The sequence below is a fragment of the Sphaeroforma arctica genome (assembly GCF_001186125.1).
Source record: "Sphaeroforma arctica JP610 unplaced genomic scaffold supercont1.106, whole genome shotgun sequence".
NCBI lineage: Eukaryota > Ichthyosporea > Ichthyophonida > Sphaeroforma > Sphaeroforma arctica.
The window spans coordinates 53838-80231 of NW_014040452.1; the positions used below are offsets into that span (position 1 = coordinate 53838).

Genomic DNA, 26394 nt, shown 5'->3' on the forward strand with positions numbered 1-26394 from the left:
TATGCGTACATACATACATATATACATAAATACATACATACATACATACATACATATATGCGCACATACATACATACATACATACACGCCTACATAAGTACATAGATGCATAAATACATACATATATATATATATACGTATATCTACTGCGTGTATCGTGAGTTATGTACGTGTGTCTTTGTTTTTCGTCGTAAAACACTCAAGCAAATAGTTATTCGCATGATTTTATTTTGTGATGTCTGTATTTTTCCCTAGGAGCTTGGACAACCAATATTCTGCAAGCAATGAGCGAATATAGTCCGATACTTAGGCCTTTCAAAATCGCTGTATGAGAGTATGAGGCTGCCATGGGTTTTCAGATATCGTTCACTTTAAGTGGTAGTGTTGATATTATGCTCACGAGTGCGGTTCAACATAGCCGAAGCCTGTATGTCTAAGCTACCTCGGAATTGACTCAGCCCACTAATCCACTGTATCTTCTCACGAATTGCAGAAATGATCGCCCGTTGCTGCTGGTCAGCAGCACGTCCTGGACCGCCGACGAGGATTTCGGCGTTCTGTTAAAATCTCTAGAGATATACGATGCACAAGCAAGTAACGGCACTAAACATCCCGATATAGTATGCATCATCACCGGTAAAGGCCCTATGAAGGCCCATTATATGGAGGTCATAGCCCAGAAATCGCTTGCGCATGTGCAAGTGTATACGATGTGGTTGGAGGCCGAGGACTACCCCAAGCTGCTAGGTGCTGCGGATATAGGCGTGTCTTTGCACTATTCGTCATCAGGTAAATACAACTAAATAGTTCAGAATCGAAATGCCGTAGTGTGCGCTTCGAAGCAGGCACGTCAAACATTGGATGGTTATTCTGTCGTTCCCAATCTTAAGTCACGCGCAGTCACTCGCTGTTATATTGCAAATAGTTATAGAACGCATATACTTTAGTCAGTGTCGGCGTCGGCACCTTATGGGTTTTTAATAGTATGTGTTCGCTTACTGTCACAGCGCAATACTATCGCTCTGTCCCGGATGTATTATTTAGTTGCATTGACAATATTTAATACAGGCTTGGATCTGCCGATGAAGGTGGTGGATATGTTTGGGTGCTCACTTCCAGTGTGCGCAATTGATTTCGACTGCTTAGATGAGCTCGTGAAGGATAATGTAAATGGGAAAGTGTTTGACACATCTGCCACGCTCGCTAGTCATTTCGAGGTGTGTACGTGTGTGCGGGGTTTTTTCAGACTCGTTTTAGGTTGAACTTTCTAACTTGCTATTTATAAAACGAAGTGTGTGTAGATTCACGGAGTATTGATAGATAATTATGCTGCGATTGTGGATTTGTATTTGCATTTTGTAGCCCGGGATGCCAAATGACTGAAGTTGCGCTATACCATGCCTGCAGTATACTGATATATATGTCTTCTTGAACACTGGTGGTTATGTTTTGGGTTTGTGTGTCTGTGTGACATGTCCTCACTTATTTGCACTATTTTAGCCGACACTTATACCACTAGCTGCGCTCGCTTGATTTTGTCTGCTCAGCCGCTGTTACGTACTCATTTTATGCTTCTTCTCTATTTCTCTATTCATTGTCGCTTCGTAGACGTTGTTTGAAGGTTTTCCAACGCATTGCGAGAAGCTCGAGAGCCTCCGAAGTGGAACAGAAGAATTCAGAAGGATACGATGGAATGAGGTGTGCTTAGTTCGTATACGTGATGTTCCTTCGTGCGTATTACATCAAACTGTGAGAAAATTTGTGAGGCATGCTCGGGTGAAATTTAAATGATGAGGATAGTAATAGTGTAAACGTGTCTATGTACGTATCAAATGTGTGGATTGGTTTGGGCTATAGTTTTGAACGAAAAAAGACGATACCATGCGCGTACATGAAAGTATGGACTCTCGCTTACTATGAAGACATCACATGATACAATACCGTGTATATGTTTTAGTGTTGCAAACGTATTATGTATTGTTGCAAATGTATTCTAATATCATGTAAATACAATTGTTAGCCATTGTTACAGGTGTTTATAAGAAATTAGATGTCAATTTGATTGTTGATGTCTTCACATAAGTCGCGATATTGATATTGAATGGTGAGATTCGACAGCATTAGGACAAAGCTCAGATGTATATGGCGGGCATGTGCATATCATCAGACACTCCCGGTAGTCTTTAATTTACATGTCGTTTACTGGTATACGCCAATGCGTTTTAACGCAAAATGCGATCACACCTCAACCAGATAGTGTCTACGATATTGTAGGAATCCCCTTCATGCCGAGTACGTTTGGTGCGTGATTGTATGTCCTTGAGGTTACATGCGCCGATCTGCTGTCAGCTCATTTTACTTAATACGTCGTAGTTGTTCATGACATTTTTCACTCATCCTAGTTTGTCGACCTTCGAATATTCTAGAAGCGAAAACGGCCCTCCATAAGTACAATAGTGGTATGAAAATGATTTTTGTTCTACGTCGAATTGGCAGAGGGGTTTGACAGGCATATTTTGATCTCAGCCGCACAAAAATGCCCTCATAAGTTTTGTATTCGATGTCCTTTACACGTATTCGCTATGATTACAAGCTTTCGGTTGTGATGGATATGCTTCGATAATAGTGCTGTCCTTCGCTTCCACCTGTGGCTGTGGTCAATCCGTACTCGTGAACCTCATCTCTTACTCAAATGACCGAGCGATTTTCTTCACTTACAGAGCTGGGATGAAACTGCATGGCCAATTATGATGGAGGCAATGAGGTGACAAGACTCCCAGGGTTTTGGAGTTAAATCGCCAGGACTGTCACACTATGCAGTCGAGTATTTCTATTCACTCTCTGAGAGTTCGCATAACAATTGCCTCGGAGATATGCAGAACTTACAATACACTCCGAAAATTAAGTAGCCTTCGTGATGCTAACTTTGAAATCTTTAACAAGGTATTGCAAGGCCCGACAGCGAAATGTGTTAATAGATAGGCCAAACAATGATTACTAATATTCAACCTGCAAATATTCGCTTTTTAATACGACAAATCCTATCTCGCTGGGTGCTAGAACGAGCAGATCGTATGCGACATTGATCACGCACAGGACCGAAATTTGCACCGTATAATAACCTGATGTGAGAGGAAACAGTGTTTCACCGGCCCGGGGTGCATACTGATGTACAGTTTAACCACCTTGAGTGTGCTAGACAATTCGAATGCAAAAAAAAAAATGGAGTAAACCGATACCAGCCGGCTTTTCAAAACACGTCCGGTCTCATATGGGATCCGTGACATTCTCGTTAGCCACGAACGATCCGCGAGTGGATAGCAGATAAATAATGTGGTGCTACTAAGATAGAACAGCATAAATGACTACGAATCCCAAAGCAAATATATTGTGCGGCGCGTAGTTTCACATTTGACAGATGATAAAAATGCAGCAGGTGTGCCTCTGCGGGTTGAAACCAATATCATTAAAAACTAGCTGTAGTGTTTTTATACAAGCAATATACTATATATACTACATACCTGGTCCAAAGTGACCTTTCGTTGAAAGTTGTCAGTTGTGAATTAGAAGACTAAAAGTTCGAAGCAAATGTTACACCTGCTGTTTCCTGTGTACAGCATAAGAGTTTTACGTTCTTGAGAACAATTGCAACTAAAGACGTGTTTGGATTACCATATCAAAATCTTATCTTGCGTTAATTACTGCACAGGTATTGTATAATATAACTTACGAGCATGTAATAGTCGAAATTAATACCATCAAGTCCTGTATTGTATCCTACCCTCTCGACCACCCCGACAGGGCTCTTCGTGGACGTCCGGTTCCCTTTTCTCTTTCCCCCAGATGATATATAGACTTTGTAGACAGATGATCTACAAGGAGGACTACCCCCCTTCATGGCTATGTCTGCTCAGAGTCCCATTCTCAAAGTGTCGGCCCCAAATTCGGCCGCTCATTTTCGACCCATCTCGCTTACCCAAATTCTACGGAGAGTATTTGAATTAGCAATAATATCCACAATCCACCACAACAAAGTGTTCAGGTACTGCCGTTCACAGGCAGGGTATCGAATTGGATACTCTGCTCTCGACCATGCCCTGACATTACGTGAACGTATCGCGATGCGCATTAGACGACGCAATCGTTCCTTCAATCACCACCTAGTCTTCTTAGATCTTACACATGAATACGATCGTGTAAACCACATATCTCTGTCCCAAATTCTCCAGAACCGTGGAGTGCGCTAACTAGTTACCACTATGTGTACAAGTATGCTTCAAAACCACACTTCACGAGTACTATCCCACGGTAAACTCTTCGATTCCTTCATACGTCCCCCTCATGCTATTACTTTTCAAACTCTATATAGACATATCTCATATCGCTTAGACGACACATCTCGTATCGCCTTTCTAGTTCGACACTAACGAGTACAGGATAATATTCATTGTATGCAACTTGTGGGCCATCGACTCAGCAATGAAATTCAATTGACAGAAATTCGAATTATGTCTGGTTCCCACACTAATCGTCCGTCGGACTCTGCTTTAGGTCATGTCCCTACTGTCAAGTCATATAAGTACTTAGACCTCCTTTTTAACAACCAAGAGATCATGTTTCGTTTAGTGACCAATACAGCTGCATATTTCGGTTTCCACTCTGGATCGCAACTACACCCAAAAATAAACTACTGATATACAAAGTGTGTTGGAGTGAATTTAAAACCCAAACTAACCCTAGATATATTTGGTGTCAGGGTGTCAAAGTGTCATGTTGAGCAAATACAGCATGGACTACATGTCGTAGAATATTGTGAATATGTACATATTAGACCTACAATATGATAATAAACCTACTTGTAAATATATGTTCTAACAGGTTATGGGTATACTTAGTACCATTTTTTTTATTCAGTCACTATCACCCAGGCAACAACCACCCAAACACCCCCGTACCTAGTACCAACATCTCACCCTCAAGATGTCAGATTCAACTCAACCAAAAGGGGTCCTCATACCCCGATCTACTTTCACAAACTTCGATTCCGCCACAAGATTTCGCACAGACTTCTTCCTTCGCCTTGACGCTTATCAATCCATCACCCACGCCAACCAGCACCTCCACCTACTCAACAAAACTCTTGACCACATCCTTGACCCCGACAACCACCCACCAGTGCATCCCATCACTATATACCTCGCAGCACATGCTGCTTTCTCAGACCTCGCAACCACGCGTGCGATCGCTGAACGGAATGACGCGCATGCTACACACACTACTGAATACAACACTCTTAGTGCCACTACTGACGAACACGAGGTCACCATCTACGTCCTCAAAGAAGAAAAGGACTCCTTACTCGACAAATTCAAGGAGGCTCGTGCACAGCGTGATGCCAACTTTACCTCCAACCTCGAAGAAATCCTCGAACATCTCCAGCAGTCAAGGACATTCTCATCACCAAACTCGAAAGCGCCCGCAAGGAACGCGACGACACCCAAACCAACCTCACTGCCTGCATCGCCGATCGCAACTCACTGAACGAACAGCTTGGTCACTTTCACGCATCCCCTCACCCCGACACATCCGATCTCGCCGCCGACAACAAGCGCCTTCACAAAATCCACGATGATTCCGTCGCCAAAGCCACCGCCCACACTTACACTATCTCTGAACTCCGTGTCGCCAATATCCAGCTCGAAGCCACCATCTCCTCTCTCCGAAACGAACACGATGAACTCCTCACTGCCACTCTCCCCGAAATGGTTACCATACAGGCATTCCTCCACATCGCCCACACAGACATCGCGCAACTCAAAACACAACTCGACAAAGCACGCTCCCAGCCCGTCGTCACCGACTCCACCACCCTTCGTCACCGTCTCCTTCTTGCCGAGCAAAACCTTCGCCGTATGGCCGGTCCTCAGACACCACCGATTACTTCACCCCCATACTCCCCCTTCGGTACCTCTCACACTCAATCCACGCAACAGCTCCACAACCTCCCTGCCTCCCGCACCGGCACTGCCAACGCCTTCAAATACAATGGCACATATGCAGCCACCAAGCTCACGAGAGATAAAAACTTCACTAATTGGCACAGACAGTTCAGATATACGATGAAGAAGCACGACGTCCTCCACACCCTGCACCCCAACACTACTGCCGATGATGCCGAGCTCACCGTCGGCACTACGATTCTCTTTGAATCCCTTGGCCCCGGCCTCTCCGAGCAATACGACACATGTCTCGACCAACCCCCGAGTTTTTTCTATCAACGTATCTGCCAAGATTTTAACTCCGTCACGATTGGCCGCATTTGGGAACTCTTAGTGTAACCCCTCACGCTTCCACAACAACCCTCCTTAGACGACAGCGTCGCTAAGGTATCTCTGCTCAGGGACCAACTCAAAGGCCTCAATACCACCATGCCTAAATACTAACACATCTGCTCCCTCCTTCAATCCCTGCCAGACAGCTTCCAGCTCATCGCACAGGATATCATGGCCACTACCGACATCAATGCCTCAATGCCAGTGCAGTACTCAATAGCTCCTCTCTCTATGGCGTAGTCAGTACTCGCTTTCAATCACGTGGTCATGGCACCGATACCCCCAGGCGCCCACCCATTGGCATAAACTCTACCACCGGTAACTGCGCCGCCTATACACAACCTGGCCACAATGCATATGAGTGTCCCAACACTACCTGCCGCCGATGTGGTAGCAAAGACCACAAAGGGAATACCTGCACCACCACAGGCAAACTCACATGCGACCATTGTAGACACTCCACCGGCCACACGACTGCAGCGTGTATTCGCGGCAAATGCAACTCATCTACCACTGCCACCAACTGAGATGCCAGGGTAACGCGCGCCACCCACCCCAACCTCTCCTCCAATACCACCCTCCCAACCCACTATACTGTGCAATCTCTCACTCTGCGCGCAAAGCCCCGCACCGATACCGCCTTCATCGACTCAGGGACAGATATCTCCATCGTCACCTCCACCGATCACCTCACCGACCTTCAGTCCGGCACATATATTATTGAACTGGCTGGCGGCTCTACTACCACCACATACACACGCGGTACCATCCCTGGCATCGGCCCTGCCTTCGTGCTACCCACCGCTGCCCATCAATCTATCCTCTCCGTCCGCAACCTCCAACGCAATGGCTATACAGTCACTTTCCCCGAGATCAACACACCCAATAATCCCGGCGAGTGTCACATCACCTACGGAACTGACACCATTCAGATCGTCACCGAAGCCGCCGGTCGCTACATACTCAACGCCTTCCAAGCTGAGAACCTCACGCTTCGGACACCAGTCCACACGCGCCACCAAAGCTATGGCTATTGCTAACAACCTCCCCATCAAACCGCCAATAGCCTACTGCAACGATTACCAACTCGCACCCGATCTCTTCGAAGACCACGTCCAAAAACCCTTCGGTCTCATCGACATCGACTTGTTTGCATCCAAACATAACAAGCAAGTACCCGCTTACTGTACTGAAGACTACATCGACAAAGTCACGCCCTACCACGATACATATAAACAAAACTAGCACCAACCCAACAAGAAGCTCTACGGCAATCAACCATGGAAGAACTTCTTCAAAAGCTGTCGCAAACTCGACAAAGACGCCGGCCGGGTCATCATGGTCTTCCTGTGAAACCGCGCGCCTCCTGGTGGACACAACTCATGGACCACCTCCAACCTCACGTCGAAAGTATCACATCATCGCCCAACACCTTCATCCGCCGTGGCTCCGATGGCTCTCAAGAGTTCGTTACCAATCCACCTTGGCTCTACACTGGTGTCGCTCTTTTCGGACCCACCAAATACGCAGTCCCCATTTCCGCCGGCCTCCAAACCGCCATTGACATCTTTATCCTCCACTCCGGCAAACCTGAATGCACTTGCACCTCCTGCGCGAGAGGCAAGATGCGCAAGAAAGCCACTAGCAACAAGCCCCGTTCTCTTCCCGACATAGGCTCCGAATGGCAAGTCGACCTTGAAGGGAAATTCGAAGAAAGCTACGGGGGCCACGCCTATACTATCCGCTACTTTGAACGTACTTCTGGTCTCGAATACGAGGAAAACCTCAAGCACAAAAACGACGCCGCTGCCACCCTTGACCGCTTTTACACCTGGATTGAGAACATAGGCCGCCGTCGCATACGCACTGTTATTGCCGACCGCGGTGGTGAGTTCATTTCCGCCGAATTCAAACGAGTGAACCATCTACATCATGCACAAATCCTATACAACGGTACTGACGACTCTGCCCAACACGGCGGCGTTGAACGTGGTCTCCAGGCAAATAAGAAGACTGCTCTCTGCCTCATCGCCCAATGCAAGCAACTCAGACACATGTGGGCGGAAGCTAAGTCTCACGCCACCCACCTACACAATATCTCTCCTCGTGACACCAACCCCGGCCGTGCCAGCCCCTACGAGCACTTCTTCGGCCGTACACTCACCGCCCACGTGCACGCATTACGAGTATATGGCTGTATTACCATGTTTATCGACCATGGTAACAAAGATAAGCTCCGTGAACAAGTTTGCTTCGGCGTTCTCCTTGCTCGCGATCTCTTCTCCAGAAACCCTGAAGAATACCGCATGCTCAACACCGCCACAGGCCTAGTCATCACCACACGTCACGTAACATTCAACGAAGGAATCTTCCCACTTTGGAAATCACACGGGTCCAAATCCCGCCCATATTTCACCGAGGACCAAATCTCCAAGGTTAACACATATCGTGACACTCTCCCATCACTCCCCACGGATCCACAAAGCGAATCCACTGACCCCGAGCCCACGCTCACTCACGAGCCGCTCACCACACCCAGTTCACACACAGAGGACATGCCCTCCACCAACCCCATTTCAGCAACCTCCGACAACCCTGTATCCCCTGATCTCCATGAGCGCCTCCAAGCCGCCACTCAGCGTGTCGCTCGCTCCACAAAGTCAACACCTACTGCACGGCAAGCGGACAAGGCACACATTAGCACTGACGCACACCACACACAACAACCTGCCAAAGCCGCCCAACTCGACCGTGCTGCTCAGGAACAAGCATGCATCCTCGGCAACGCATACAATGACAGGCTACAACAACACATCCGTAAACGTCCCAACTCCCGTGAACTACGCAACCTTCTCATCGACACATGTGACAACACACATCACACCGGCATACCTGCCATTACGTCCAACCCTCCTCCACTCACGCGGAAAGTACGTAAGCATGTCTACAGTGTGTGCGAATCTATACAAAACTCACCAATCACCCCTACTACCATCAACCAAGCACTGAAATCCCCTGAAGCTGACCTCTGGCGCGCGGCCATTCAACGCGAGCTTGACAGCCTCCACAGTACCGGCACAAACGTCCTTTGTGATGCCACTGACCTCCCACCTGACGTACTTACCGTCACATCTAAGTGGGTCTTCAAGATCAAGATGATCAATGGCGTCATCGACAAGTACATGGCTCGGCTAGTCGCTCGCGGATCCACACAAACCAAGGACGTCAACTTCACGGAAACCTACGCACCCACCTGCACTCACGACAATCTCCGCACACTCCTCGCTATTGCCGCCAACCAGGGCTGGCACACAAAGCAGATGGATGTCAACATCGCATTTCTTCACGCTGATCTCGACCACCCGATCTACATGAAAGCTCCATCGGGCCCCGCACAAATCGGCCTTGTCCCTTCCAAAATCCTCGAACTCAAAAAGTCCCTGTACGGGCTCAAGCAGTCCGGCAAGCTCTGTTTCTCACTGATCAAATCCAAACTTCTCTTCTTCGGCTTCACCCAAGCCCACACTGACAGATGCCTCTTTCACATCCGCACCCCCACATATAACTGCACAGTGCTTATATATTTCGACGACCTCATTATCTGCGGCTTTACCCAAAAAGATGTGGACAAATTCAAGCGACAACTCCTTGCCGTCTTCGACTGTTCCATACTCGGAGAGCCCGCCTAGCTATTAGGTTGTCGTATCGTCACCAACGACATATCCACTAGCGTTGTCCAGACCTCCTACATCGACGAGGCCGTCCAACACTTCGGCCTTGAGTCTGCCCACGCCGTCCACACGCCCCTCCCTGCAACTACCCTTTCCGCCCACCATGGCCCGCCCTTCCCCTGCGCGTACCGCGAACTCGTCGGCACTCTCCTCTACCTATCCATCCTCGTCCGTATTGACATCACCTTCGCCGTGAACACTCTTTCGCGATTCCTCAATAACCCCAGCGAGGACCGCTGGAACGTAGCATGCAGAGTCCTACGCTACCTCAAAACACACCCAACACTCGGACTCACATACACAAAGTGTCCACAACCCCTTTCCACCGACGCATACACAGACTCAGACTATGCTAGTTGCCCTGACACACGTCGATCAACGACAGGCTACGTCATCCGTGTTTGCAACACACCCGTTATCTGGAAAAGCAGGCAACAGAAAACAGTCAGTACCAAGCCCGCTGAGGCAGAGTACTTTGCCACCAGTGAGGCCGCCAAACACATACAGTGGCTGCGTAACTTCCTGTCCGAACTCAACCTCGCATCTGACAGCCCGACCACACTCTTCTATTGCGATAACAAGTCTGCTGTCCACGTAATTACCAACACGGGCACGCCAAAACAACTAAAACACATCGACATCCGTGTGCAAAATATCCGCGATCTGCAGGAACAAGGCGTGATTGACACCAAATACGTCGCCACTTCCGATTACATCGCAGACTATCTCACCAAAAGCCTGCCACGCCCCGCACACAGTAAACATACCAGTTCGACGCTTACCCCGGTGCAAGATCCCGACGCTCGTGCCGATGCCACACCTACCACCAACCTCATCGCAGCCTTTTCTCACTCCAGCGAATTCGAACACACACATATGGCTAACACTATCTTTCGAGTTTGTTTCCTACATGAAGCTAACTAGATCCAGGAGAGTTACACACATGGTCCAACTTCCCGACTTTCTATCACAACACACCACATTGGCACCAAATCCAGTGAGAGGAGAGCCATCCATCTCATACTTCCGAACCCAACCTCGCTTCACATCGCACGCGCTTCACACCACATTTGGTTTTCAAATTCAGGAGAGTGTTGGAGCAAATTTAAAACCCAAACTAACCCTAGAGATATTTGGTGTCAGAGTGTCAAAGTGTCATGTTGAGCAAATACAGCATGGTACACACGCCGTAGAATATTGTGAATATGTACATATTAGACCTACAATATGATAACAAACTTACTTGTAAATATATGTTCTAACAAAATGTTTATTCAATTTATGGTCTTAGTATCATAGCACTTACATCCCCACACATCTCTACAGCTGCGAATCTCAGGCGAAGTAGTTTCCAACCTAGATAAACTTATACTCAAACGAGATGTCACTGTCTGCAGCAGACGCTCGGCACCAGCTAACTCCAGACCGTACAGACGACGAAATCGTCTATAGTTTACCGGCTCGTCAGGTGCTGAACAACTTACTCAGTTCTTAGGCACTACACTGTGGACACTAGTTCACACCGTTCTTGAGCTATTAATCATCCCTTGTCTGTTATAGTCCCTATTTCTGCAGAGGGTATCCAGTACTCGCTCGAGCATCAGTCCTCATACCTAGCCTACCATGATCCGGGACATAAAATTCACTACCAATTTCGACAGTTGAACGCCATTCTCCAACGGGAGATCTGTGATCAAGCTCGTACTGAAACATGGCACCTGGTAATACGTAACTACAAGATATCGCATCGAAATATATAGATACAGTCTTTGAAGCACGGTCAGCATCCACTATAATCGCCAAGCTCCTTTGGTTAATGCACGCATTTTGGTTCACCATCGGTACTTTCCCTATAGGCGGCTTTTGCAGTTTTCCATGCCCTGTACACACTCCAGTTACCTTCACCTCATCACACTCTGGGTGTGTCGACTGGATTCCGCGTCGCCTCACAGGCCCCATTCCATCTACATCAAATTCGGTTCTCTCACATCTTGTGAAAAGATAGGCTTGAATCCATATCGTTACCATAAACTTGCATTTAATATAGTTCCTACCTCTCATGCAAATCATCAGCATCTCTTAACAAGAACAGGCGCTGACTTCCCAGTGCTAATCCACGCCATTATTTTTACATTCCAGATTATCCAGGTGCTTTTACAACAGCACAGCGAGCACTCTACCCTCCCACATCAGCTACATCTATTCGCCCCTATCACTCGATATGTATCCCAGACGATCGCATCTTTTCTATAGGCCTCGACGTCAGACACAATCTTCTTATCGTTGGCTTTAACCCGACCGCCTATTACCCCAGTTCATACTAAAATGGTACTCGTTGTGCCCTCTCCAGAACTAAGTGCACATACTCGATTAACCCTCTTCTGTGCCTACTTCCAAGCAGCATTTTGTAATGAAGGCTACATTGGAAGGCCTTTCTTTTAGCGATGGTATACACACTTTTACTTTTGATGCCTTTTAATTATGATACCAGCCGTTCCACGTCTGGACTGTATTTACGCTCACCTTATATAACAATAAATTTTGACAAAGAGAACAAGCGCAGTAAGCTGATGTCAATTTCAATGCAGAGCCAGTTTCAACCCGCAGAGGTACACTTTTCAAAAGCAATTCACTCTTTATGGTGTCATTTACTTCAAATGTTGGTATCAGATTTTACTGCAATTTGAACGTATCGATCGCCTGAATGGTATATTTAAATAATAGCTGTGCTCTTAGTAGAGCAAGATAATATTTTAAGGTAGAGATCCAAGTATACTACGTCTTTCTTTGTAAAGTTAATATCAAGAACGCAAGACTCATGATATACTCAGGAAAATTTTGTGTAACATTTGTACAGCAACGCAACAAGCCCGTTTCAATATGTATAAGGATCCTGCTCGCAGGGCCTACCTACCTGAATTTTGATTCTCAACCGGAATGATTTGATTGAGCGATAAGGAAACTATTTTGTATTCAAGTGTGAATGAGAGTTTCTATATAATCATCCAGAATCAAGCTCTTGTCGATTGGAATCAATCCTGCTGCTTTTGATATGCAGTCAACACCTGTCGTAATGTTTCATTGGACCCGACATACAACATAGATTAGCAATTAAAATTTGCATTAACGTTTGTTCTATCGATATTGTTTCTGACTGACAGATACACACTTACTTAGCCCTCGCAATTGAGTGGTTTGCTGTGAACAGTAGGCGCATGATAGAAGTTACATTCAGAAATTTGATTGTCCTTTTAATACACTCTGCTGTCATTAATCCACAGCTGATTTGATCTAAATTATAGCTCGTTAAGAATGATAAAATTCAAGGTAGATATTCGAACATGTTTCGTCCCTATCTGCCATTGATGTGATGCCGGTTCTATTCAGCATTTACGCTCACCCATAGCAGATGTAAATACTGAAAATCGATTAGCGTGTGCGTACATCAATTTGCATTATTTTTTTGGATTTGCAGCCGCATCTTTCCAACACAGATTAGCAATTAAAACTCGCATTAGAGCCCGTTCTATTGGAGTTGTTTTTCTTCTTCTTATAATTGAATGGTTTGCTGTGAACAGTAATCGCATGACAACAGATACAGACAGAAATGGGACTAAAGCTCCTCGAGTAGATCTGATATCATACATCACGACGTCTCACAGGTAAGGAAGGCTCGCCGCCAATACTACTATCGACTTGTTAGGAGAGATATTCTCATGACGGACCGAGACAAGCCTCTCATGCAAGCTTTACCCCTTGCCGTGAACATACCCAAATCCGCCTTTGTGACATGGTAGCAACCAACACGTTCCTGTTCAAATTGCTTGACTATCGTACTATTGGATGTCTCTGTTCAGTGTGTCCCGGAGATAAGACTTTTGCTTCCAGTCACTTTACTTGTATCAGTATCAAAATGAGGCGTATTCTGGCGGGCCCTAACCTACCGCCAATTTGACGGACTCACTACAACAGCTACATAATAGAATCGGCAAAGCTACCACGACATCTGGGTTCTCTGCGAACATCTCGGGAGTTTCCTTCTCCATGAACAGCTGGCACCAATATACCCTCATCCAATATTGGTCAATAGTTTGATGTCACATCTTGGCACAATACTCTGCTGAAGTAATATTTCCAGATTTCAGTACAGACTCATATTCTTGACTTGTGATACCGCCTTTGATACTTCCCGATGAGACTATCCAGTATATTTCAAATGCATCAGTTGTGTGGCGTGATATCGGGCAGCCTCCAACTTTGCTCCGAAGCAGAATTCGTTCAAAAATACTCAGACTAGCTCAGCTCAGATTACCACAACGAAAGTGGGCCAGCTTTATTCCACACAGTGGTACCTGATTTTTAGCTTCCCCCAATGGTGGAAGTATTCTGTATCAATCGTCGTGAATGAACACGCCGTATGTCCTCTATTGTTGCGTCACTCACCCCGAGCTCCTCTCAGCAGTTCGACAATCTTAACTTCCCTTCAATCTTCCCAGAACGTCTACAACGAATATGAAGTCTGATGTGAATGCTACAACGAATAGGAAGCCTGATGTGAATGTAGACATAACTAAAGGGTTTTAGGGTTTTAATAGATTTATCCCTACTATACTCTCCTGTCATTGATCCGCAACCGACTAGATCCAAATCCTGGCTGCGCCATTGGTAAGAATAATAAAAAATCAAGCTATATGCCATCGGTGTGATACCGGTTCTATTCATCAGATGCATATGTGATTTACGCTCATATCATTGCAGATGTGAATAATGAAAATTGATTACCATGTGTGTCTGCATTGATATGAATTTGTAACCTTTCGATTTACAGCCGACAGGTTTCAACACAAGGCCCTCTTTGAACCCGATAGACAACGCAATAAAAGTCCTATAAAAGCATAGCAGCTTTCCCAATGGTATTGCTACTATTCGACAGATTTTCACCAACCACGATGTTATTCTCCGACTTGGACGGTTTAGTTTAGGCTTTTAAAAATGTACAACAATAGGAAAACGCATAAACACGATGTCTTTCTCTATATTTCTACTGTCAAATACCGGTTCTGATCAACAGATGCATATATAGTATACGCTTCCTTCATTGCAGTTGTCAACAATGAAAAATAATGAATGTTTGTGGATATGAATTTGCAACCTTTCAATTTGCAACCTACAAGCTTCAACACAAGGCCACTTGGACCTGGTAAACAACATGATAACGCTTATGTGAGAGTGTCATAACATTTCCAACGGTGTTGCTACAATTTTTGAGATTTTCACTTACCACGACGCTACTCTTCGACTTGAACGGTTTGGTTAAGACTTTTGAAAATGTACAACAATAGAAAAATATACAATCGAGTCGTCTTCCCCTACATGTTGATACCAATTCAAGGTAATTCTGCGTCGCATTGTGTCATGGCATCATTTTATTATAGCATCGTCATTATAATGGTAAATTAAAATTCCGAGGTATAGCTGTTCTTCCTTGTTTGCAGTCCAAATCAACAACGAAAAGTTCATGTTGTGCCTGGTAACCAGCACATTGTAGCAATAGATATGCCAGCTTCACGTGCGGATTCTTGAGTGCTACGGGTCCCAACCCGCTATTGCATACCTGTCTGAATATTATCCATCCACCTGAATTATTGGATTCGAACCCTAAAGAGAATACAGGAATCAAAAGTGAATGAACAAATTTGAAGAACTAAAAAAGAGGTTCGGAGTCGGGGGGTGGATTTGAACATATGATTTTATATTTGCTGCCGACAACACTGAACTCATAGCCTCTTTGGACCCAGTGAGTAGCGATAAACGACTCTATAACAGCATCACAGTCCATTGCTAGTTGTGTTGCGTCTCATCTACAGATACGCACATACTTGGCACTCATTCCCCAACTTAATTTTAGTAATTTGTAATTAATATACAATATAGCTATACATTGATGGAACCCAACTTAATACATCTACAATGTAGCTGTGTCTGGGACCTCGATGTATCAGACATACTATGTCTTTATTTACAGTCAATATCGATAACGCAAGGGCAATGTTGTACCCGGTAATCAACACGATATAACTTTCATGACGGTTTCACATTCCATTACATTAGTGCTAAGGGTCTTTTGATCCCCTAGGTGGGATTCACTTTGAATCCTAGCCCGACCACTTGACTGATTTGATTCGAGCCCTAAAGGGTAAAGACTTCCAGCCGATTCGGGTGTCGATTGGAACTTGCAGCAATTTATTATGCAGATGAAACCTTTCAAAGCAAGGCCTCCATGGACCCGGTACATATTGTAGTCTAGCACAACAAAATTGCAACCGATTATTATTACTATAACTTCTAACTCGCAGATGCAATTCTTACTTGAACGGTTTCTTTCAGGGCATAAGAGTGTAAAATTATTAGAACGAAGTAAACCAACAGTATTCCTTAGGCAAACTTAAGGACCTCAATCGCCTGTCGAATAAATCTGATTTTTACTGTGCAGTTTATATGTGCCGCATCCTAAAGCATTGGTAGAAAATATCTGATTTTCAAGGTTAAGATACAAATATAGGTTTTATTGGCAATCGAAATCACCAAGGGGATGCTCAAATTGTACAAGGTATCCAGTACAGTGAAACATACATTTGATTGCATCACAGCCCGTTTTTGGAGCCGTATGCTCTCAACAAAAAAGCTTACTCACTCCGTTCCTACCCTTCAAGCTGAAGGGGCTCATAACTTTTATTGCAGTGTTTACGATTGAATCTACTTTTGCTGCGCAGTTTAACTGTGCTGCATCCTTAAAGCATTGGTAGAAACGATATGATTTTATAGGCTGAGATAAAAATATAAGTTCTATTGACAGTTGATATCACCAAGGAGATGCCCAAATTGTACCAGATAAACAGTACAGTAAAACATACATTTGACTGCATCACAGCCCGTTTTTGGTGGCGTATGCTCTCAGCAAAATAATGCTTGCTCACTCCGTCCCTACCCTTCAAGCTGAAGGGGCTCATAACAGTAATTGCAGTGTTTAATGTCACATATATCACATTTCTCCTCGTCTATGCAGGTGGCGAACTCACAGCGTGGCATCGAAGTTGTGCGCTAATAATGGAAAAGGTTTACATATTACACACGTACTTATTCGGCATCGATTGTTTTCGTAAAGTTGCGGACCACGTTGGATTAAAGCATAGTCACGTATACTTGATTTGTAATTTCGAATCCAATTGATATTGGCACTATATACTGCTCGATTTTGAATTATCAATGAGTTTGAGCTTCTCTGAAACCAGAACAGATTCCACTCTAATTCTAGATCACACAGTTATACAAATATACATCAAAATAAAGCATGTATCATTGAGAATTTATTGCACATGCTCAGTAGGCTTGACATATAGGTGTGTGGCTACGTTGCCCGTTGCAAAGCTGATCGTGACATCGTCCGAAATAGAGTGGAGACTCAACTTCGGTAGTGCAATCAATCCACAGGCTAATGGACACAACTGGTAGGTGTGCGACTGACTCGACATGGGCAATACCCTCACTTTACTATATTTGTAACCTGTGTTTGAAATGGTATGCAATAGCGATGGTATAAGAAGGCAATTACCGTCATTTCATTCGAATCTATGATGTGGCAGCAAGAGCCACCAATAAATCCACACATCATTGTTCTCAGTGAAGGCGAAAACAATCTCAAAACCAGCTTTGTTCCGGTAAGAAAAAACTAATACCAGCGGCAGCAAAGCCAACTATGTATGCCAGCGGGCGTAGATGCGATTACAGATAAACGTGCTTATATTTTGAAGCGCCGTCCGACACTTAGTTTCTAGTCAAAACACATTGCTTGAGTGCACAGATAGCTGTATCACGATAAGCATCGTCCATATTTTCAACCTTATTGAAACGCTAATATCCGTTGGGCAAACAGCTATGGGTCCATGGTTTTAAAGACGTTCAACCCTATTTATGCAAGCTTACGTAATCGAAGCAGCTGTAGATCGTGCTGTTTGTATGCTAGCCTTCTATGCACATACCTGAAAACATGAATGAATCGCTGGCTTCCATTGTGAATGCCACGTGTTGTACTCTATTCGATTTGTTGAATAGCCGATGTGTAACGGTCAGCGGCGTATTGAGGAAGCCAACCGATGCAATGTCTGTGCAATTGCAGGCAAGTACAGGTAACATGCGAACTCAAATTGAATATGGTTTTGACATTAATGATACTGAGTTTGGATTTTTATGCTTGCCCCACTCAACATCCAAACTCGACGGGCGACGCGACGCGTATGTACGGTACAGCATCCAATGCACAGTGACATAGATGTACAAGTGCCAGATGCCGGCCATATATGTACTGCACTACTCTAAATATCATCGGGTGCGACTACACACTATTGAACAATTAGCTAAGAAAGTAGCGCGCATACATACCTGTTTCAAGTACGAGCGGCTGCCTTTCAATTACAACTGATGGCAACAATATGACAGAGCTGCCCCGTCGATTCTCTTTTGTGCTGTAGCAGTGAAGTAAGGGACAAAATCATTAGGGTGCAAGCACTCGACTGTATAACGAATGCGTATGTCTTCTTATTAGATAAGTCACGAAGGTGGACACAGCACCGAAAGGGCTCTTCCCGTCGCGAACTGATTTGAAGACAAACTTTGCTAACTTAGACACTGTCGGTTGCGAAATTTTTTATAGTAGGGAAAAGAGCTGGGCCCCAGAAACGAAGCCCGACAGCAGGTCAAAAAATCGTGAACTATACGGATGCAGATAAACATGCCATCAACACTCAGTAGGCCGCAGTATTCATATAACACAAGTAATACCTTTTCCAGTGGATGAGCATCTCACCCACGTCCACAACCTTACTGTGTCCTACTGGCAAATCTAGATTGCACCTCAGATACAGGCATTCGCTCCAAGCGTGCTCACAATATAAATTAAAGTCTTTTCGACTGACGTGAGATGTGCCCTGCGCCATTTCTATATCTGAGGATAGCTGCAATTCAGTTGATAACACATCGATCCTGTGCCAGCCGCAGTCACATATGGTGTGAAATTGGAGGGTAAAGTTCAGTAAGCATAAGTGAAAACGGATTGTATAAATCCGTAATTGGTGAGCGGCAAGCAGTATAAAACAAAAAGGCTCCCCAGACAAATATATGCAATAAGCTTGGCAAAAGCTCGCAACAACCGATCATCATGAGCAACTATTATAGATAATGAAAACCTATGTGCAGTGTAGCAGCGATTTCAAGCTCCATTGAAACAATTCCCACAAGCTGTACTAAATTTACTTACTCAAACGGAATTTTGCTGATCGCATCCACCATAACCATAAAGGTGTCTCCAGAGGCGACCGCATCCTCTCGTACAGGCCTATGGGAAATTAAATACGAGTCAGAACTCCAATAGTACTTTGTATGATTTAAAAATTATCCTAGGCATATGTATACAAATCGATTTTAGCTACTGAGCGCTCGACTAAGCGAATGCACGCCACCACACGCCCAATCAGATCAGCCTGAGGGTTTGTTCCATGAGCAAACAATTGCCCATTATGTTACAGCGAATGATACCATGTGTAAGATGAACAAGACAGACATGCGCGCGTTCGAGATGAACAATAAAACAACGATACGTGTACCTAAATTGGTGGGCCACCTTAGCTTGCCATTCGAACGGCTCGATGACTGTCAGTGGGAAAGAGAGCTCACTGACAGTAGCCACCCCTTGGCACATATAAGACAACCGCACCGCCAATGCACGCTCATCCACATCTGTCAAATTATGCAGGAAGAAGGACAGGTCGTGTGTGACACCAGACAACAGTTCAGGCAGCGGCTTCTCCAATGTGTGCGTGAGAGTGTAGTTATCTGCGTTCTGATTGTCCCTGAAATGGAAATGAGCAATAACGCCACGAGCACGTGAGTTTAGATAAGCAGCAAAGGGACGAAAGCGAGAGCCATCTAAATGACGACAAACCATGACTGATAAAATTTCAAGAAACGACACATAGTCTGCGAGCTGGTTGCATGGTTGGTGCAGCAACAACTAAAACCCGACGTGATCGAAACGATTTTGATGTACGAGATGCACACAAGACCATGGATATCAATCAGTATGTATCTGATACACCTGCACGACATTGTCAATGTGCACAGAAAGTTGTGCATACAACACAGAAGGAATAGCACATATAGACAAAGCCTAGTTCAGCACGCGTCGTATTGGGTACACAATGAGTCCTACATACCCATGCATTATTTCAGATTGTACGGAACCGTCGCTGCCGTTTGCAGAAATCGCGTCTGCACTCCATGATAGCAGGCCTCCGCGGAACAACTCGATACTCGCTCTCCTTGCAAGCGCATTCGGACTAGCACTCAGGTCCCGCGTAGACTCCCAGAGCTCGATACGCAAATCAGTGACCATATCGTCTTCATGATTTGTCACCTGTATCAGTATGGGGCTCACTTCTCCAGTGACAGCTGTGATACTATCTAGTTCCACCATACGACCAAAGCCATCTGAACCAAGACCCATGTATTTCCTATTTGAAACCGTTCTGGCCGTCGATTTGGACCGCGCCAGGGTCACATCAACTGCCAAGGCGTCCTCATGCGCCAAATTTTCGAGGGACAAATTGTCTGGAGTACTTCTGGGCGTCGTTGGTTTCTTTATATTCAAGTGCGAAGAAATAGCAGCTTCCAACATATGTCCGGGAACGGGCATTTCCTTCTCTGGCACATCCGCATCTGAGGTGAATGTTATATCCACGTCATTGCTGTTGCTTTCCCTGTGCACCAGCCGCACCTTCATCTGGGATGGCCTGGGGGTGAGTCGTGCGGACCATCGCTCATTATGGAATATGCTCAACGCCTCCGAATGGCTGTTGAGGACATCGATTTCCACCCCTCTTCTCCTATCGCGCTCGTCACATATGAGACCAATACGCCTCCTCGAGTAATCCACTGTAGAATCCGCGCCCAAAGAGCCTGTTGTGCTGTTTACAAGAGTATTGGCACTCCCGCTGATGGAGCGTCTCTGAGAAGTAGCCGGCAAATCCAAGGCTATCGCATTCTTGCCGGGATTCGCACCACTGCCCAGCCCGTTGTCTGCATGGAGTATGCGTGGCTGATCAAAGACTAACCTCGGTACTAAGCCAGCGAAGTGGGTGTCGGCCTGCTCTCCTGCAACCTTGGGAACATCTAACAAATCTAGAGTCAACTCCACCCGGGAAACCTCCAATAGACGGCTACCAGCCGCTCCCCCGGTCGCACCCATAATGAGTGTGTATGTGCGCGGCACCTCAGGAGTGAGTGTCAGGTCAGCGTATGTACGTTCATTGGCTGATACAGTACACACCACCGGCTCTGCAGACAGTGCGCTGGTGTCTACCACTGCACTCAATGGCGTGTCCTGGTGGTGTATTGTACTCCTCTCGTTTAGGGTTGCCTCTGTCATGGCGATACTAAGAGAAGCTAGCTTGATGGTCTGGGGTAGATTTGACACCACGTTGACGGACACACACACTTCGTCCACGATTGTATACGTGGGGCTTTGAATGCACACAGAACAGTTAATTATGGGTAAACACTCACTCATTGCTATTCTCAGAGCGGGAGTGCTTGCAGGCTTATCCATGCTTAACACGTTCGTAGAATCGAGTAGCTCATCGCTTGAAGCCATTGCAGGTGAATCAGATTTGTTTCCGCTGCTTCTAGCGGTGTGGCTTGCTTTCGTGATGATCCACTCCAAAGAACTATCAGCTGGTGACATCAGGGTGAGATCAGAGGACGTGGTGGGTATGAGAAGATTCTCTGCTGACGTGCTTGAATCCACTCCCTTCTGCACGTTTATGTCCCCTAGCGCTCTGGCCAGGCGCAAACAGGCGTCGCGTTCAGCGTGTGAGCCATTGAATGTGCGACTGGAACATTCCAACGCCAGCTGCATGGCGCGGTCAAGACGGCCTAAAGCACAAGCACACACGAGCGATGAGCGCAGTACAATGTCCACTAGTACATCCCAGCCATCTCGTCTGTATTCTACATGAACCTGTATAACAAAGAAAGAGGCCACACAGACGCGAAGCAAACAAGTTGTCAGTCTTACCCTTACGCGCACATACGGACAATTTATTTTGAAAAACCAAGCCAACTGTGGCATTTATATATATTACCTTTTCGTAGACTAAGAAGGCGCGTTCGTAAAGCTGTGCCCTGAGGTACTGATCGGCAATTTGAACAGCTATACACCTGAGTGATAGACATAAAACTAATGAGCAAAGGATCACCACGGGCAAGCTCAAAATAAAGCTATTTTGGGTGAATTGGAAGGTAGATAGTCGCGGAGTGAGAGCACTGGTCACCCACCGACAGCTCACAATCACACAGAATTGAGGAAAACATGCACACACGGGTCATCGATTGCATTTGCATCCAGCATTGCACAGACAACAGTACCACCTGATATGAGCAAGCGGAGATAATCCTCCGACTGAACATACGCTATCCCTACCTTGTCATACGTGCGCATTTGAAGCGTTTGTACTGTATGCGAGCTTGGGCAAGTAGTTCTACCACCTCATTGACAAAGTCAGCCTCTTGCATCTACAGAAAAAAACATGAGAGAAGAATGAGATCAGCAAAATAGTCAGATAAGTAAGGTCGCGTTGTAGCTACACTGACTAACTGCTAATATGCAACCGCGACAAGACAAGAGAATGATCACCTTTTCCCCTTCCCACGTCGATTGCCTACACCCACATCTCGACGAAAGAAAATAAAAACCACTCCGTTTACAGCACAATTTGAGGTAGGCTATAATATTTACCTGCGCAGCTTGTCCGAGTACTTGTATCATCTCTTGGCCGACAAAAGTGTTCGCAGGTTTATTTTCCGAGCCATCGCGATCTATGGAAGCCAGCCTATATAGACTTGCGGAGGCCAGATCCTGGGTACAAGTAGAGCGCAATGGTTTGTATCAGATCGGACATTGCACATGAAGTGTGACACGATTGTAAGTATACTATCGAATTTTCTATAGCGCTTCTGCTGGTCAACGTGGAAGTACGCACAAACTGATCGGACGGTGCGCCGTAGTCTACTGAGGATAGGAATGTTGCCATTTCGAGAAGAACATCCAAGTCTAATAAATAATACACGAAAAATATATATCCGATCGGGAGTGATAAATCAGTGAAACGATGCTTTTCCAACTAAAAAAATCTCCCGGCTCACAAGTGATTCCAAGGTTGATACGAATGAGCTACTACCGAACGATTGGTCAGAGCGAAGAAGTATTTGCTACATACAAACAAGTCCGTCCAATCGGAAAGAAATCATGCGGGAGGCGGGGACGGTCAACACGCGCGCACTTACTGTGTCTACAATTTGTCGATAACAACTGTGTCTCTTGATGGCTACCACAGCTGCCTGACGCAGATAGAAACCGGGGTGATGGCTTTGGTCAGCTTGTACTGCTCCTATGGATACTGCCTGCATTACCAAAACAGAGTTAAATCCGCATAAGTGATATACGTCTCACATCGTTGCTAAATACAAATGCGGTTGTTGAGCCTTAGGATGACGTTCGAAAAGGAGGGTCGAGAAACAAGAACGTCTCAAGAAAAGCTATGGTTTGTAGAAACAGTGTTACTGTAGTCTCAGCCGATTATGAGCAAGCACTCAACACGCCCCGCAGGCTACAAACAGGCGAAGAATATATATGCTCACGAATCGCCAGTGGATTGACACGGATAGTCCGAAACACAGTGTCAGAGTTTTGTGAACTAGGCTGCAAATATATATACTACACAGTCATACGATTGGCAGCCACCATAAAAACGCCTACCAAGCAAAAGGAAGCAGGTAATAGACTAAGAGGGCTAGCGAACATACACACGTACCTGCAAAAAGAGCTCCCCAAACACTTGATATTGTCTGCTGATCCAGCTGAGATGCCGGAACGAATCCACAATGGAATCACTGATAGCCGCCGACATGTTGGCGTGCGGTGTGGCGAGTGTGGGAACTTCTTTGAAGTGCGACAGATGGCGACGGAACAATTCTATGGCCTTCCAATGATTAAGTACTAATTGTAAACTGTATTGCGCGAAAAACAGAGCAAATAGTCATTCGACAGGAATACGATGGTACATGCAAATATACTGTATTCGGTTGTGCATATGTTCAAGTCGAACCAAACATGTGCAGGCTGCCGTCCATATGCACAATAGATAAAAAATAGCTTCTTCATCGATGCGAAAAGGTCTATGAATCAAATAAAGAAGTGCCCTAGCTTAATACCTCTGGTAGCGAGAGTAAGTATATCATCAAACTGATTGATAGCAGTCACCACACCTGCACGAGCGATGGTTGATGAGCCCTGCCATAGCTTTGATCTCATTCTTCTGCACATGTGTCATGGACTGGCTTCGGCTCTGGCGCAGAGTCAGCAGTTCCGAGTACGCGGACGAGTAGTGGCGAATGGCCTCGTGACTGCGAGAGAGGGTTTCATTGAAGAAGGCGAGCTTGAATTGGTGACGGATGGTATACACACTGTATCCTGGCGCTCCAGCCGGCACGCGGTGGCTGCGGATTCGCCCAGCTTGTTCTGAGTAGATTATATGAGAGATGCGCTGAGATATTAGCGTTCTGAATGTGCTTGTGTGTTTTGAGTATCTATAGTTAAGAGCGGGCTCAAGTATACCGAATAATTTCTACCGGCATATCAATGGGCGGACTAGACCCATATGTATGAAAAATCTCATCACAATTTTTTAAATGGGTAGGTACGCCACGGGATACGAGGGTAACCTCGAGGTGAGGTGAATCAATAGTCTAGTAAGCTAGACGCTTGTGCGTACTGAAATCGAATGCATATGCGATTTAAATTGGACATTGCATTTTAGCTATGCAGTAAATGACTAGCGCACGTCTGCCCAGGTTCGCAAGTTATGGATGAGATTGATATAATATACATACCATCGATGGCTGCGCTAGCCAAGTCCTTGAATACGCTGTCCAGCCGGTTGACATAGCCCTGGAATACGTCGGGATTCTTCTCTTTCTCATTTACCGGCAGAATGAACAGCGAATTCTTGCCCTCCACTTCGCACGCACGTCGAAAACTGATAGCACGCACGTCCGCCTGTGGATCATCTGAAGAACACACGACACACGACACTTGAGGAATCAGTACACGGCTCCACACTTCTGAACATCCATGTTTATATCCTTTTGTCCGTGTTTATAATCTTTCTCCTCACTACATTGCAATTAAATAAAGCCATTATTATTCCAGGTATCGCACTGTCTAGAGATCAGAAGGCACGGCATCCAAATGTATTCGACAACTACATCCACATAACGCTAGCTTATAGATCACTGAGAGCACACACCTTTGAGATATGTGATTTGATGCAGCAACACGACCACCAGCTTACACAACCGTCCCTCCAAGCTTTTGCGCACGGCAGTCAAATGAGCGGCACATTCGGATTCCATTCGAGACCAGTATGGATCGTTCCACTCCAATTCGAAGAACACAACCATCACCGACGGTAGTGCATGCATGTGTTTGAACATCCAGTTGCTCTGCGAATATCGAAGGTTAAAAATTTCATGACAAGATATGCATGCTCCCAATTAGATTATTATTTTCAGGGGATGCTTTTGGTCTGGATATAATATTATGTGGGCAAAGAAGATATATTTAATTGGTACCATATCTGCTACTTTGAAGAGTCCACTGCCTGTTCATCTACTCCAGACAGTCGAACGGGTCACTAACCAATAAGTCCAGATGTCGAATAAAAAAAGCATCAATGACTGCTCTACATCTTTCTCTCTCTTATTTTTCCTATCACTCCAAAAACAAACACACACACAACACACGCACACACACACACACACACACACACACACATATATATATATATACCCCGCTATGTACTCATACATCTCTTTATGAACATACATGTATGAATATATACAGATATATTAAAACATATCAAGAAACACACACAGACACACGCACACACACTGACCACACACCGACATACAGATACACACACGCACACACACACACACACACACACACAGACACACGCACACACACTGACCACACACCGACATACAGATACACACACGCACACACACACACACACACACACACATATATATGTGTGTGTATGTATGTTTCATGACAAATATACAAATACAAATACAAATAAAAATACAAATATACTTACATATGTATATAAATATAAATATAAATATATATATATATACTATATATATATATATATATATAT

General features: G+C 45.3%; 3 protein-coding genes across 4 annotated transcripts in view; 2 read left to right on the plus strand and 1 right to left on the minus strand.

Moving 5' to 3' along the window:
• Positions 1 to 3208, plus strand: part of SARC_02378 — a gene marked incomplete at both ends in the record, with an annotated part of 6817 nt that extends 3609 nt beyond the window's left edge. Inside the window, 5 exons of one of the 2 annotated variants that reach the window (XM_014303855.1) lie at positions 494 to 789; positions 1069 to 1217; positions 1609 to 1698; positions 2427 to 2459; positions 2721 to 2768. In XM_014303855.1, coding sequence (XP_014159330.1) covers positions 494 to 789; positions 1069 to 1217; positions 1609 to 1698; positions 2427 to 2459; positions 2721 to 2768 — 616 coding nt within the window. Of the gene's footprint in view, positions 1 to 493; positions 790 to 1068; positions 1218 to 1608; positions 1699 to 2426; positions 2460 to 2720 lie in introns of both variants that reach the window. The other variant, XM_014303854.1, reaches the window with a different exon arrangement.
• A 3475-nt stretch (positions 3209 to 6683) lies between these two features.
• On the plus strand, positions 6684 to 7577 carry SARC_02379 (hypothetical protein; the record flags this gene model as incomplete). Its single annotated transcript, XM_014303856.1, has 2 exons — positions 6684 to 6868; positions 6956 to 7577. 2 exons carry the CDS (start codon positions 6684 to 6686, stop codon positions 7575 to 7577), a joined length of 807 nt encoding a protein of 268 aa, XP_014159331.1.
• A 9835-nt stretch (positions 7578 to 17412) lies between these two features.
• Positions 17413 to 25678, minus strand: SARC_02380 (hypothetical protein). Its single transcript, XM_014303857.1, has 15 exons — positions 25480 to 25678; positions 25064 to 25240; positions 24440 to 24692; positions 23986 to 24181; positions 23459 to 23575; positions 22911 to 23030; positions 22596 to 22687; positions 22258 to 22333; positions 20332 to 22133; positions 19723 to 19968; positions 19377 to 19454; positions 18902 to 19102; positions 18503 to 18585; positions 18103 to 18225; positions 17413 to 17627 (listed from the first exon to the last, which is right to left on the minus strand). Exons 1-15 carry the CDS (start codon positions 25664 to 25666, stop codon positions 17431 to 17433), a joined length of 3948 nt encoding a protein of 1315 aa, XP_014159332.1. The 5' UTR covers positions 25667 to 25678; the 3' UTR covers positions 17413 to 17430.
• Positions 25679 to 26394: the final 716 nt, after the last annotated feature.